The sequence below is a fragment of the Patagioenas fasciata genome, chromosome 18 (genome assembly GCF_037038585.1).
Source record: "Patagioenas fasciata isolate bPatFas1 chromosome 18, bPatFas1.hap1, whole genome shotgun sequence".
NCBI lineage: Eukaryota > Metazoa > Chordata > Aves > Columbiformes > Columbidae > Patagioenas > Patagioenas fasciata.
In genome coordinates, this window is record NC_092537.1 from 3,647,889 (window position 1) to 3,664,058 (window position 16,170).

The 16,170-nt window shown below is 46.2% G+C and overlaps 1 protein-coding gene across 3 annotated transcripts in view; it reads right to left on the reverse strand.

Moving 5' to 3' along the window:
• RHBDL3 (rhomboid like 3) overlaps positions 1 to 16,170 on the reverse strand; it is a 52,827-nt gene that overhangs the window by 17,254 nt on the left and 19,403 nt on the right. For 2 of the 3 annotated variants that reach the window (XM_071816789.1, XM_065852133.1), the window contains one exon: positions 4,341 to 4,499. In XM_071816789.1, the coding sequence (XP_071672890.1) occupies positions 4,341 to 4,499 (159 nt within the window). Of the gene's footprint in view, positions 1 to 4,340; positions 4,500 to 7,467; positions 7,945 to 16,170 lie in introns of those variants that run through there. The other variant, XM_065852134.2, reaches the window with a different exon arrangement.

The following is a 16,170-nucleotide window of genomic DNA, read 5'->3' on the forward strand; positions in this document are numbered from 1 at the left end:
GTCTGTTCCCATTACAGACCAATTTCTCTGGGTTTCTTGGCTATCTGCACTACTATTGCTGCCCCAGATAAACAATAGCCAAGTCATGTAGTATTTCCTCATCTCCAGTTTCGTGGTTGTGTGGGGCACAGTACACTTTCCATGGATTTTATTCAGCCTCACTCAGGAGGTTTTGAAAAGTATGGATTTCTGCCCATTATGCACTGGCATCTTCGAGGCTAGGCTACAGCTTTTTAAAACACGTACAACACTGTGATAGGTAATGCATTCGGCTCTCCAGCTCCGATCCTCCAAGACACAGAACATTAAATCAGAAGTTAGCAAACGCTTTTTAAAAGCCTCTGTCAGCTCCAGTTTTATAACCCACTTTACTTACAAATGCAGCCTTTCCAATCAATTTTGCTTTCAAGATTCACATTTATTTCCTTCCCTCACTGCGCACTTCTACAAAATGCTAATGTGGGTAAAGACTACTTCTCCCAAAACGCATATCTCAGCATCAAGTTCATCTGTCACAGATGTTCACATCCTCTGAGCCAACCTGGGAGCACTTTCCCAAACAGTATCAAATGGGAAAAAAAGCAAATATCAACATCCTGATTTGCTCTGACGAAGTAGTGGTTTCCTCAGGGGACTGAAGAAAAGTTGGAGGCAGGAGAGACCAAATAAATCACGCTGGTCGTTGCAGGGGTATTCCCTGCTCAAGGTTTTCTCTGGACTCCTGTTAAATGTGTCAGACTTAGACCTTCCAGCACTTCCATTAGAAAAAGTAAACCACATTCAGATTCCAAGGTTAATTGCAAGAACATCGTTTACAAGACAAGACTAACACTGTGGTTAAATAATATTGTGTCAAAACAGAGCGAGTTTGAAACTTCAAACCCCCCAACACTAGTTCCATTTTCCGTTGGTGCTGGGAATGGTTCCACAACTCAAATGAATCCAGATTCAGTTTTCCAAAGCAATTTTTAAAAAAATATCTTCACGACATTTCCCACGCAAGTATATGTTTTAGATACATACACAATGAAAATGACCACTTAAGTTGACATTGTACTTTCAAGTTCCAACTCTATATGATTGGAAACAGCTGAGGAATCATGGTTAAGGATGGAAATTTCTATGCTAAGTTCCACTTTAACTGGCATAATGATGATTTGCCAGAGTAGCTCACTTGGAAGAAAGTTCTCTCTTTTGCTGCGATGTGTAGCCAGTATTTAATGGACTCAGATCAATGTCCAATCTAAACACACTCCAAAAGCAGCTCTTGCATCGCAGTTATTAAGTCTCAAGATACTCACCTGGCCCTCTGCAGCTTTTTTACCTGCTCAGAAGATGCATGTGGCTCTTGGAACACTACAAATCATCAGTTTTCTCCAAAACAGGAAGGAAAACAACATGAAGGAAGCATGAGGTACATTTGTCAGGAGAGGTATCCAGCTCCTGGAACTGCTTCCTGAAGTAAGAACTTTGCACCTCAGTAGCGGTTTTAATGTATTGAGAACTGAGAGTTGGATAAGGACACAATCACACGACCGCTCTCATCTGTCTCCGAGAAAACCTCCTCCTTACTCATAATAGCATAATACTAGATCAAGTACGGAAGTAGAGAGATTTTCAAACCTTTTAAAATTAAATATTTATTATTATACTCTGAATAAAGGCCAGGAAGAGAGCTCAGGAATCCTATACTTTGAGCCAAGACCATGAATCAAGGACAGAGGAAGCACTTAAAGGGGTGTCCAACTGGAAGCTGAAGGATGTCCCAGAGGACTCCGGATGGGAGTCCCTGACGTTTGGCAGAGGGTCTGCCCTGGTTCAGCAGTGCAGCAACTAGAAGCACAGAGGGGAAGAAATGGAGCTATAAAATCTGCAGCTTTTCCTGCAGCAAACCTTTCCAGGTTAGCGACAGAGACAAACAGCGGACAAGAACACTAGAACTGAGGTCCTGGGTTATTCTGCAATAGCCTTTAAGCTTAAAACACTCAGTAGAAAGTGAACAAGGATGAAGCAGGAAGAGGAGATATTCATTTGGCCAACCTTTTGTCTTGCCTGGGGATTCCCCTGAGAATTGGCGATTTAGGCTTTATTGCTATTCCTAGTGGCTCAGGTAATAAATAATTATATATGGTTCCTGCAAAGCCTTGTTCACCGAAGCCTTCTATGCAGGCTGTCAGCTGGCTCAGTAAAGGACATGCAAAGACACTGGAAGTGGAATTTATAGCTACTTCATGACTGTGCTATGAAGCACTTCTAAGTACTTTTAAAAAAACCCCGAAGCAAGCCATGGTTTAAAGGACCTCTCCTTCCCCCAAGAATACAGTATGTAACTTCTTAGAAGCTGATCTCCACAAAGTTAATAGAGCCCTCCTGGTGCTGTGACCAAGCACAAGCATGTACTTAAACACCACCACATGTAGTTTTCCAGGACTGACAGCTATAAAAGGAAGGAAATCACTAATTTCACAGTGATTCTGTGTCAGCTATGCTGCTTCTTTCCCTCATGAAGTTCACAAGGTAGGTTTGGGAGCAGGAAACTAGGGAAAAGAAAAGGAGCCCTAGAAAGTTTGGATGTTAGAAATCAATAGCAACTAGAGGAGTGAGAAGAGAGATGCCATTTGTAAGTAGTTTAACATTCTGGCATTAGCGTTGCCTATTGATCAGAAAATGCAAAAAATGCAGATGAGTATTGAAGGACTGATGACATAAAAATCAATGGCTTCTTTACAGGAGTTATTCAACAGTAGTGAAGAAAATTTGCCATTTTGCAGAAATCACATCAGGTGGGTGTGAGTTGGCACAATCTCCCATTCCCCAAAGGAGGAGGATATTTAAACCTTTCACCTCCCACCTGCTGCTCATTAGCTTGTGCTGCTCCAGGGCTCAGTGCGGTGAGGAGAGAGGAAAAAGCCCAGTTCTATTCCTGAGCCTGATGCCAGCGTGTTGGCTGGCCCTAGGCCATCACTTCTGTAAAAGAAATTATGCGATACCGCTTCCTGCTACCTAAGTGTTGTGCAACTCAGTTAGTGAATGCTTGCATGGTACTTTGAATACACCCAACTGTAGAACAAGCAGCTGTTACTATAAATACACCGCTGATCACCGAGTGCCATTGACAATTTATCAACCTGGAGCTGAGGAAAACGTCACACTCACTGTGATCTGTTTAATAGTTGCTACATTTATTTTACTGTGTACTGAAATACAGGCAAGGGGCTAACAAGGCAGCTTGATCAGATGCAGCAAATCTATGTCACAGCATCACAGTAATTTCACCTTCACATTGCCCATGACCTGACAGAGGTTGTGACCTGGATCCTTGACAGCTGTGCCCTGTTATCATGCTTTTCTGATTCATGGAAAGACAGGACACACAGAAGACACTTTCTTTCTAAACCAAGAACACATGCATAAGTGACCAGGACAAATGGAGGGACCAAATCCCCATGTTGACCACAGGAATGCACAGAGATGCCGATCATTATACTCTGTATCAAGAACACGTCCAGCTTTTCACAAAACCTTTGTGAGGTCACTAACTTTAATTGCTCATTGACTTTGTCACCCATGTTTCTCTTAGTGCTGCAGTAAATCTGCTGGGATTCAGGTGGGGAATGACGGAGCAGGAATGGTGCAAAGCCACAGGAACAGCCACTGTTCAAGATACCTATCTCACAAACAATATTTCTAGGCCATCCTGGGCATTTAAGAACACATGTATACATCCGTGTTGGCTCACCAAACTGCCTTGACGAGAAATAGGCAGATCTCTTCACTAATTAACTCATTAATAGAGATAGAGAGGCATCCAGATTATGACTCATGCAGTCTGAGACATCTCACCTGGGATTAACAAATATGACCTACGAACACTTTACCCCCATTGCTGTTGATGCCTACCGCAGTGTAATATGACTCCACCCAGCAAGTCAACACATTATCTATATATTTTGTCTGGAAGAGGTGAAATCTCTAGATAAAATAGGAGACATCCAGACTGACAGACCTCTGCTTGCAAACAAATGGCTCTTTGTGACAGCTACTAACTGATCCTGAGAGCAAAAGCTTCTAAACCAGCAGTCACCACTGCTTCATGCTCCTCTTAAAACAGCTCCCACAGTTTCTTCCAATGCAAACTTGTTTCCCTTGGGAAAAAATAAATCAGCAGCAACTTGACTCTCGGCCTGAGAGTTCAGTCCCCACTGAATGCTTCAGCAAGCCCAAGCTGAGTGTGTGTGAAGCAGGGACACAGAAAACATGGGTGTTGATAGAGGGAGAGAAGGAGCCAGTGTTTTAAGCAGAGCCGAGGACTCATTGGCCCCGCCAACCAGAGCACTCACCAGGTTGACGAAGTCCTGGTAGCAGATCCTCCCCTCGGAGTTGCTGTCTGCCAGGGCCAGCAGGACCTCCAGCTTGTGGGGGTCCAGCTCCGAGCCATGTCTCTGGAGAAGGGAGCGGAACTTCTCGGTGCTGATGTAGCCGGTGTTGTCAGGATCGAACTGGGATAGGAGGGGAAAGTGCTAGAATTAACCATTCCATGTTACACACAGCTCTGCCCTCCTATGTATTCATCACCTGCTGCAGATCCACAGGGACCTCAGGGGCTGCTCTAGGCTTTGGTGACCCCAAGTTTTTGATGATCACCTCTACAAATGCCTTCAAAATTGTGCTTCCACTGCCTAAGAGCTCTTTATTTTAATACGGATCGGCAAGGAAGTCTTTCAGTAGGGACCAAAGCAGATTAACCTTATGTCAAACTAAAAGTGACAAGGCAACCAGATGCCATTTTCAGAACATAAACCAGAGTCTTTAAAGGAAAGTCACAGGTGAAATATGGAGTGAATCCCCACTCTGACCAAAAACATCACAATTTTCCCTCAAACTAAGCAGTTCATCTCCTAAAAATGCCACTGACTGAAAAGAGACGGCTTTGCCTGACTGTTGAAACTTAAGAGCGCATCCAACAGCCTCTATCCTACACCGAGCTCCGCAGGGTGCTCTGCACGGGGCTGCCAGCGCCCAGGCGGGATCACCCCCGGCCCGACAAAGCCAGCGCTGGCACCACGCCGAGCGCGTTCCTTTTGTGCTTTGAAAACCAGGGGACACAAGCTGCCAGACCAGCCCACGCTCGCTGTGCTGCAGCCCCATCTCTGCCAGCTCTCTGTTGCTGGGAGATTTGCCTTTGATTTCCCAAACTTGGCTGTGAGGACCCTGGTACTCACCGGCCTCCTTTTGTAGATAATGATATCAAGCTTGTTGGCTGGGCTGAATGGCTGTCAGGGGGCAGGGTGGTCAGGAGGGAGTCTTTTCATGGAAATGCTTGGGACATAAAAGGCCTTGGCAGAGCCAAAAAGGTCCTGACAGTCCTCACTCTTTCCTAACAGAGAACAAAAGCTGAACAGGCGCCGAGCCTTCGATCTGACACAGCGCAGTAAAGGCTGCCTTGGCAAGGGAGGAGGTGAGAAGGGGGATGTGGGAGAGGACACAGCCTGCCAGCAGCAGGGTTGGCATCGCTCTACAGCGAGCAGAGCAGCTGTAAAATAGACCCGCTCCAGGCACAGGCAGCTCGTTTAGAGGACGCAGTGCCCACGTGCGAGGATCTGGCTCCATCTCCTCCCAGCCCAGGCGCCTTTGTCCTGCTGCTCCTGGGGATGCTGCGATCACTGCTTTGTCGACGAGGAGCTGCCTAACCTGAGATCACAGCCCTTTCCTTGAGCGGGGCTGCTCTGCTGTTTTGTCAAAGCAGGAGCCCCTCTGTGAGGAAGCTGCTGGGGCAAGTAGATTACAGAAAACAAGACAAACCCAGTTATCTGTGGACAATCAGAGCTGGGGACTTTCCCCCACCCTTTGCCAAGGGCTGTTCTGCCCTTGCAAGGTGGCCCGGATGCACCTTCCTGGCAGCTGGCTCCCAGAGACAAAGGTGGATTTCCTCAGCTGTTGACTGTTAAACTATGGCTTAATATTAATCCCTGGGGAAGTTTAGCTCCCCTACGCCAGTCAGCCCACTCTGATGCTTTGAGTTAACAGATAAAATTCTAAAACCAACCCCAAAATCAGGGCTTCTCCACTCAGGCTCAGCTCTGATGCATTTTGGCTCTTGCTGGGACTCCCAAAGCAGCCCACGTGTGCAGTGCCCGATCCCAGAGGCACAGATACCCAGGAAATAAAGTATTAGCACAATACCTGAGATAACCTTTCTCAAGGGGAATTCGCAGAAGCTGGGAGATGAGTCATTTAGCGAATGGATTTAACACCTGCAATCCCATAGATACTGCTGTGCTCATCCTTGTTTCCTGAAAACATTTTCCTAACCAGCATCTTACTTAACAGCACCACTTTAGCTATCCCTTGACATTTAAGACATCTGAACCTATCTTGTCTAGGACAAAACCATTTGATCTTTGGAAGCTTAAATGCCTCCCTTTTTTGAGGGCCAGAGTCAGCGACTGAAGCATGGAACTCTCCCTCCGCCCTGTGTGCTCACTGTTCGACTTCGTAGGACAGACCAATGGTCATAGCAGTGCCGAACATGGTTTATTCCTGCAAAGAGCAGAGGAGATACAGACCTGAAGCACCCAGGCTCCCAAAGCACAAGAAAGCTGCTCAAATCACAAACCACTTTTAGAAGACTTTGTCCTGATTTAAAGCATTCCAAAAAGAAACACTTTGCTACCGAGAACAGAAATTACCCAACCACTCCAGAGCTTCAAACCAGCCCACAAGGACACACCAAAGACTCCAGACTCCGTGCTACAGCAGATATGATCCTGTCACTCAAGACAGCACTGTCTGTACCTGCTGTTGGCTGCAGGCTTTCCAAACGGACAGACAGCTGAAGCCTGTGTGGTGGCTGCAGAAGAACCTCTGCTCCAGAGATGCTTCTTTCTCACATTCCTCCTTCAGCTGTCTTGCTGCTTGTCCCACCGAAACCAAAGCAGTGGCAGAAGGTAGCTAGCATTTTCAGTAGTGTAAACATGCTAGGGAGCCTGTTCTCCTTCTTTCCTGTTACTATGTATAATTTTATTTTTGGTACTAAGTTAATTATACTAATTAGAACTAGGCTTGAATGAAAACAGTGGTTCTGAACAGCACGAAAGAGTAAGAGGTGAACAATGAACAATTCGCATCTGAACTAAAAAGGCCTGTCCCAGAGCAGGACTAGACCACTGCTTCCACAACCTAGAGCAGAATGTTGTACTGTAAACCCCAGCTGCAAGCGAGTTCTCTTATTTATGTTTAAAGAGGGTTTTTTCCCAGCATATAAAGGCCTTGTCCGTCAACACAGCACTCAAAATCCACCCCAAAAATTCAAACTGCCTCAAACCCTGTTTCTGATACCACAACTAGCCACAAAAATCAAGGTGTTGAGCAGGTTCTGAAGAACATGTGTCCCACACAGGGCACAAACAACACGTGATGGCACATACAAAAGACTTGGGTCCATCAATTATAAAAGAGGCAACTGACCTTTGCTAGACGTTTCATGTATTTATCCATGATGATCTTGTTGAGGACCAGTTGTCTCACCAGCCCAGCTGAGCACCGTTGTCTCACGGTGAGGACAGACAATCATCAGCAGCACGGCTGTGGCGAGCTCCAGGTCCTGGAGCCCCAGGTCCTGCCCCACAGGGACAGGTGCCCAGGCACGGCCTCCCTGCAGCTCAGTCGCTTCCTTCAGCACACTCACTTCTGCCTCTGCCCATCTACTGGGGCAGACAAGTGCAACACACCCAGCACAGGGATAAGGAAGGGCATTTGCCCCCCCTCGCCCCCACAAACAATAGGACACTAACGGCAATTTCATGCAAGGTTTCCTCCGCATTTCAATGACAATCACCCTTAACTCCCTTGATCCTCAAACCAGGCTCTTAAGCAAAATTGTAAATATGTTAATGACCGTAGCAGCCATCTGACCCAGGATCTTAATTCCCCGGCCCAAAACAAGCTGTTTTTTCCTATTTCTTCATTATTTTTGAGCAGACACTCCATAAACTGAAGGCACAACAGCAAAACCACAAGACAAAAATAAGGGGAGGGGGCTCCACAAACTGATGTAAACAGGAAATATGGTTGATAAAATTAAATCTCAAATTATTCTTCCTCTTTAGTTAAAGACACATCAGCCACGGCTGAGTGAGCAAGTAGGGTGGAGGCTGATGCTGCAGACAGACAATGGGTGTCTTGGGAAAACACAGACGTTTCACAAAGCACAGGCAGCTGCTCCTCTCCCCCATGGCAAACAGCCCTCTGGGGCACCAGAGCAGCTGGAGGGTCAAATGCTGAACTGGGCACAACATGAGGATCCTTGGCTGGCTTTGGGATTGCAGATATGTCGCAGGAACAGAGAATTTGCTACCACCCATGGTTTCCCCATTCAGGGATTCTGTACTGCCATGAAGAGGAGGTATCACCCAAGCCCTAAATTGTCGTTGCCACAGGCAAGGCTCCAAGCAACTTAATCTAATTTGTAAGTTGACTTTGAGTTGGGTCAGACCCTTGAGATGAGTCTGGTGGTATCTCCACTTCTGGGAGAGACTGACCTGGCAGTCGAGCCTCTTGGCACTGACTCCAGCACTGCTCCAGGCTAGGATGCAGATTCTGGAAATTAATTGGCTTGAGCTTTAGCTTTCCTTCCTGTTGCATAAAATATGACACCAGAAAGGAACTGTCAATAGTAGGCCTGCTTCTTGTTCACATGTAGGTCCTTTCCCATGACTGGCACTGGAAAAGAGGAGTCAATCATGTGCAAAATCTGTTCATCTCCAAGGGTTTCAGAAATCACTCCGAGCTTTGCTGGATTTGAACTGAGACCATTTGATGGCACAGTCTCCGCAACTAAGGGATGCTAACAAGCTTCGGAAACAACCAGACCACCTCCAGCCTCAAGGGCCATGCTATAGTTAAATCAAGAGTCTCCAAGTTGACACATGGAATTGACAGACTCCAAGTTGAAGCTGTGAAAAGACGCTTAGGACAGGCATTGTGAAACTCTCCTTGAGATAGTCATGCATCTTACCAGAGCCCGTTCTCTACCTTTCTGGAGTCTCTGGGATCATGCTATGAGTCTAAGCCAGTCTAAGATAAGTGCATATCCCTCCAGCTCAAAATCCAGCTTCTCACCATTAAAAATCACCTGAAACAAGTAGCCTGAACACGTGGTAAATCATTAGTGTTGGCTCCAGTGACTCACACTCTCTTCCCTGTAAATAATGAATTTACCCACCACTGCCCAGACAATATGAAATGGTTAAGGGCTTTCCAGCAGTACTTTTAGTGCACATTAGATTGCTTTGACCTGAGGTGAACCCAAGGGCTGGAAACATCACTCAGCTCTCAAAAGCCGGATTGCATTTAAGCATGGGTGATATACCTTCACTAACTCACCAAGCAGGGCCCCAAGAAAGGTGCAGTCAGAGCACAGAGCTACCCAGCTTTGCCTTCACCTGGGCAGAGAGGCATTCACAGCACAGATGGCCCATTACCTGGATTCAGATAAGTGCCTCTCTGCATGCAGCTCATGGCAAAGTTGAGATGGTATAAGATTCCCTTTTCCTCAAAGAGCAGAGCAGTCTGGAGGACCATGTCCATCAGCTAGCTGGCCAATCTGTAGAGGCATTTCTGCTCTAATTTATTTCTCCTGCTATGTTAAGGTCCAAAGACAAGGAAAGGGCCTACACTATTACCATCTGTTGTTACCTTCTGCAAAAGCACTTAATTTAGACAGACACTGGAAGCACAGATTCAACGTGAATGGGGGAGTAAGAAGTTTCAGGAGTGCACTGCTGCTCAGCCAAGCAGACAGGAAAGAGGGCTTTGGGACCAGGTTTGATTCTTGGTATTAGCAAGACTTCTGGAGTGAGCCCAGGTGCCTCTTGTAGTGCCTCAACATCCCCTCAAGGTACCTGCGCCTGCGAGATCCAGCACAGTGAGGGCTGTGGAGAGCTCACAGGGCACAATTGGATGATGGCTGCAATGGCAAAGGGCAACTAGTGAGCCACAACGCCAAGCAGCGCGGGGGGAATATGAACAAAACTTGCTCTCTGCCAAGGTTTTACATATAGAAACATATTGGATTTTCCAAAGCCAATGATGGCTGGATCCCACACTGGACTCCTGGACTCCATAGAGGTTCAGACCCCTGGTCCAAGCCACCATGAACTGAGCAAATCCTGAATTAAGAGACCCCAGAAATTTCTGACCCACAGCTTGCTGGGGAAGCCTATCATGTTCAGCTAGGTACCTAAATCCATATTTCTGTCTTCACACACATTTTTAATGCAACTCTCTCCTCAATCCTTCCTCTGCCCATGGGTTTCTTGCTGAAAATCCTTTCTAAGACATTAATGGAGGATAAAGCTGAGATGCACTCACAGGACCTGTTGAGCTGGCTTTCAGTCCTCTGCCGTCTCGACGACCCACAACTCTGAGAGATCCCACTGCCTCTCTCCAATCAGCCTTCTGGCAGAACACTCACAGGAATCAGCCTCCAGTCTCAGCTGGGGAATTGCACACAGTGTTCTAGCCACCCGGAACTAAATTATTCAAAATATGCCACTGTGCTGGCTTTGAAACCAAAGGCACTCCCCAGAAAGAAGCCAGAGTAAATAGAAGCTCCATTATCAGCAGCACTGACAAGGAAGGAGATGCAGTACTGAAAGTGAGGGAGATAATTACATGATTAACGAGACAGCATGGATGGCAGGAGATGCTCTCCATTATGCCACAAGGCTTAATGCAAAGAGACGTGTTTATAGACCGAGCCTTCTCCAGCTCCACTTTTTCCTCTTATATTATTTATGTAAGTGCTTTAAGACTAACTGAAAGATGCTGAGGCACTCTAAAAAGTGGTGGGGCTTTTTTTAGGTAGAAATATAATTTTTGATCTTGATCCAACCCTGGGAACCTTGCACATTTCACAGGATAGATGTCCTTAGCCATAGCAACAGGCTGGGCAGGTTGCAAGTCACATACCTTCTCTCAACAGCCCAGCTCTGGTGCTGACCATCCACACATTTCTGAGATTGTGGACAAGATGAAGCCTGCAAGAGATCACCCAGTGACTGCCATAACCAAACCCTAACAGTTAAAACCTTTTCTTAAATCCTTAGGCAAGAGGTTTAACTCTCTTCCCAGATCTGCTTGTTAGCACTGGCCCAGACAGTGTTATATGTACAAGTACCCAATCTCTTGCTCTCCCTTCTGAATTCCCCTAGTTTTCAGGGCTTCACAATCTCCTGAGGCAATGAGCTCTGCAGTCTAATTAAAATAAAACCCACTTTTCATCTGGATGGTGTAAGGCATTAAATATCAAAAGCTGAAAACAGCAATATCCATACAACCAGGACCCACGATATTTTCATTTACCACCACATAATTATTGTTTATGTCTTTTCAGTCATGTCTTATTGGAGAATCTCAAAATCTTGTACCAATATTAATTATATCTCCCAGGGCTTCTACATTCAGAAAGAATATAATGCATAAGCCACTTTTTTCAGAGCTGAAATGCAATACACTGTGTGTGGGATGCTGCATTTATCTGGACTACAAAACTCACTGGAAGGCATAGCATGCACAGTCAGCCTCACAGCCTGGAGACGGACAGACTCTGATCACTATTGCTACAAGGAAATTAATACAAACAAACAACACACAACAGTCAGAATAGTTGTTCAGCTGGGGCTGGATTTCAGGCCAAGTTTCTTCAGTCAAATCCCTGCTTACCCCCAGGTTAACTAAACGTACACAAACATTCCTGTAAAATTCACAGCAACTTCTTGGCTGGTACAGATGAGGCAGACAAGTCTCCTCAGTCAAAACAAGGTTTTGGTCTGATATTATCTGGCAAAAGTAGCATAGATGGTGCCAGCACAAAATGGTCAGGAGTAGTTGAAATGTTTCTGTTCGGTATATGGACAAAAGCCCAATGAATTATCTCTGTCATACAATGACGATACACTTTCTGTCCCAGCAGCAACTTCAGAATGTTACACAGCAGCTGCAAAAGTTAAATGGTTTTAAATCAGCAGTCAAGGTAACTTACATATGAAAGATTTTAAGAAGCCAGCGATAATACTCATTTTCTGCAAGTCTGGGAACACTGGAGGAACATCGAGATCTGCTTTTTACCTTTCTTCCAGCTTTGAATCAGCAATGCAGCCCTTCCAACCATGGCTCCATAACTCCAGCCCAAACGTGGTGACAGGCATCCACACTGCTCCCAAAACTGCAGGGCTGCGACAAGAATTTAATGGGACAAAGTGTCTGCCAGCCTAATAACAAACCACAGCAAGTGAACAGATGACTAATATCGAGTAATGCATAATTGAAGGAGGACTGGTCTAATATCAGTCAGAATAGGCTGCAGAAAACAGATTATGTTCAGTTGATATTATGTGGATAAGAATACAATCTTGGTGGTATTAACTGCCAGTATTAACTGATTTCTGCAGGGCATTTGACTTCCCATGCAACTGTATGTTTGAGGGCTTGTGACACAAACTCAGGCTGTCACACATTCAACACGCCGATGTGTGTCTGTTTGACAGGTCTCAAAAATAAAACAAAGCTAGAGAGCTACCATCACCTCCAGATGCCACTAATGGGGTCCCATGAGAATTCGATCCTGCCCCTACAGAATTATCATTAGTGACTTTGGAGAAACCATAAGTCTGCATCATGCTCACGGATGAGTTAAGCAGCAGGTTACTAAGCATGAGCTGGGTCTTTTGGTAAAGCTGGGTGCTTGCAAACAATACATATTCCAGTAAAAACAAACAGAAAGCCATCTGGCCAGGAGCCAGGACTGCCAGCCAGCTCGCAGGATGGGGAATACCGTCTGCACAAGCAGCCACTCTGGGGAAAAGAAAAAAAAGCCTTGTTTGTTATACCAAGTGCTCTAAATGTAATGCTGTCTTCAAAAAAGGAAATGTGAAGTGCAGGTTTGTAGATGAGGTGACATTACCTCTGGGTTTGGCACTTTCTTACTGGTATAGTCTGACTGGCTCCACTGACAGGCTCATTTTGTTAGCTTACGAAATGGCAGGTTAAGCAATGACTTGGTCACTGTCCAGAAGAACCACAAAGGGAACAGAAATTTGGCAGTAGAGGATTCTCCACTGTGACAAAGGTATAATCCCATTTAGGGGCTAGAGGTCAAAGCAGGGCAGCTTTAGATTAGAATAAGTTGATTATTTTTACTATTAACAAGTGAAATGTCTCACTAACTTCATGAGAAGTTTTACAATTGAATTGCAAGTTTTCCTAGGAGATGAGGTGAGGCTGAGGTCAAGCAGAAGTCCACTCAGAAAACCTTCTGGCCTTCATTTGGAGAGACTAGACAATCCCAATGGTTCCCTTGTGACCTGACTGCAAATTGTCAGGGCTCAGAAAAACTTAAGTCAAACAGATGCATTTAAAACCCCAACTAAAAGCTGCCATAAGACATGTATAACCAGAATGACCCACCTATACTGGAATTCAAAACATGCTTCTGGTTAGAAAAACAACCATGGAGCAAAACTGCTACTAAACAGACTGGGAAACATATTTAACTCATGCTGATTTTACATTTGGCTTTGCTCAGTTACAGGGACTAGAAGCTACCAAAGAAACTCCTCTGCTTTCCAAGCTAAACAGGAGCAGAAGATAATATCCGCCTTGTGAAGAGGAGACAGAGGTATTGCGGGATTCCCTGCAATGCCTTGTAGGCAGAGGTGCTACGCTGCAATGACACAACCATCTCTAAAGCACTCCAGACAGGCTGGTTCCAAATGCAGCACAGAGCTCTGAGTATTAATTATTACTCTAACCTCTACCATTTAAACACTTGAGAGCGAGCCGCCCTTGCGTCTTTCCAGGGTGATCCCAGGGGTTACTACTACAGTAAGGAGCCAGATTGCTGCAAGCTGTGGTGGTGCACGTTGGTTCTTAGCAGATGTACCCAAATCAGCCCTGGAAGGCACCCAGACTGCATGTTTCCTAAACGGAGGACTGCAAGGGTGAGGTCTGCAGTGTTTGCACTTTCCCAGTGTTTGCTGTGTCAAATATACTTTGGTTTAAGAGACAGAGATTTGTAGAAGAGATTTGTCCAAGTGCCAAAGGTGCACAACTACAAATCCAAAAAATCAAGCCACATTTTTGGCTTCTTATAGGTCCTTACTGGATACAAGGGACAAATGCAAGGCAAGGCACAGAGTTCTAGAGTTCTCTTTGCGCAGTTTTCAAATGTTCACAAAGCTTGTGAGAAATTTCAAAGCAAATAATGACTCAATAAAGACTGCGGAACAAGAATGAGGCTAACTTCATAGGAAGAAGTGCCACCCATGCAGGTGCCCAGCCCAAGCCTCATGGCTGGAACAGAGCAGCTCTTCCTGCAAGTGACAAAACAGCGCTGGCCTGGGGCTGGCTGTGCCCTGTGAGGTGTGGGCATGGTTTGAAATGCCTTTTGTAGACAGTTATCAGAGGAAAGGCTCCTTCTCACAGCACCGATAGAGCCTAGCCCTGCCTGAGCTGCGTTAGGGGCTCCTCACTGCCACAGGAGCCAGCAGCCGATAATCCCTTCACAGCCTCCAATGCAACATTGCGCTCATCCTGTCACTCACACCTGCACTCACACAGAGCTCTGTCCCTGCCTCCACCTCATTTCTGCCAGCTTTACTGAGCTAGTCAAGATTTCTCATGTGTACAGGGCTCACACATGCTTTAAAGAGCACCTGCTTCCTCTAGCAAGCCTACGCTGTCTTCCCAAGCTCTAATATCCCTGCTATGGCACTACACTGATGACACACACATTTAACAGCCACCTCCCACACGTACCACCAAGATACTGAGTCCCTGTCATGAACTGGAGGAAGCACGGGGAAACTGTGCTGGGCAATGAGATGTGTCCATCCCCATGCCAGCGGGTTTACACTGACATAAACCGAGTTGAGGCATGCCGAGCCTTGCTGAGCCCTGCAAGCCTTGCTGAGCCGAACCCAGCCTTGCCAAGCCATGGAAGCAGCAGGGAGATTAAGAGATCAATGTGTTTGTGCAGGCATAGGCATGTTCACAGCAGCGGCACAGGGACTAGAAGGGTCTCCAGAAATGCTGCTCTGCCAAAGCTGACAAGCTCGAACACTGCAGCTTCACAGGCCAGTAGAGCCCCCGAAGAACCATTACTGCAAATAGACAAGTGTCTTGCTTTTCCATCTGCCAGCCTGGGCACAGGCAGATCATGTTACATATGGCACCAGGGGGAAGAGAAAGAGAATATGAATAATTCTTGATTCAGTGAAAGGAGTGTGAGCTGTGCAGCTGCTGCAGTGCAAGCAAGCCCTAACAGCAATAGCTATTGCTTTGGGTCAAGAGATCACACAGTTTCAGCCTGCTTCCTGGCTGGTGCTTCATTCCGGCTGCTTTCCTCTCCCTTTAGCGCCTGCCTGCAGAACAGCTAGCTCTCTGGAAGAAATCCAAACACCAGGAGGAGAGGTTACATGTGCCTGAGGGAGGAGACAACACAAGGCAGGTCACTGCTCAGCATAAAAGCACTCAAGCAGGGTCAACACCTACTAAAAATAAATACGCAAATACACACCCACTACACAGGAGAAGGATTTCCTCAGATGGGACAGCCAGGAGCTCAGGCACGCTTGGGGTTCCTTGAATCTGCATCTCTGGGAAACTGGCAGCTCTTACAGCTGAACCAGACAGAGCTGTGCTGCCAGTGGCTGGGAGCTGATGACAAATCGTCCTCCTTCCAGGCAAGGTGGCAGTAGCATCCGTGCTGTTAGGGACCGAACTGTCACTCCCTCCCCATCCTACATCCAGCCTGGGAACTCTGCTCCCCAAATCTAAGTATCCAACATGAGTCAGCCAAGGCAAAGCCACTACCGCAGGCTGGTCAATCTTCTTATGCAAATGAACTCAGGGTAATTGGGACAGTTACAATGAATCTCTGACAATGTTTGCCTTTGTGCACACCACTGGTAAATATAGACTGAGCTGCTTTCTAAGGATGAGGGGTGAGGGGACAGCTGCACTGAGGGACAGCAGCTCAGCTTCTTCGAGGGACAATAAGGAAGCAAACACTCTTTAAACCCAAGGATGCTCTCAGAAGTGTGGAGCTGATGGGCAAGGAAGAAGGCAGATACTACAAATAAAAGCTATTGGCTGGAAGTCTCTAAAATA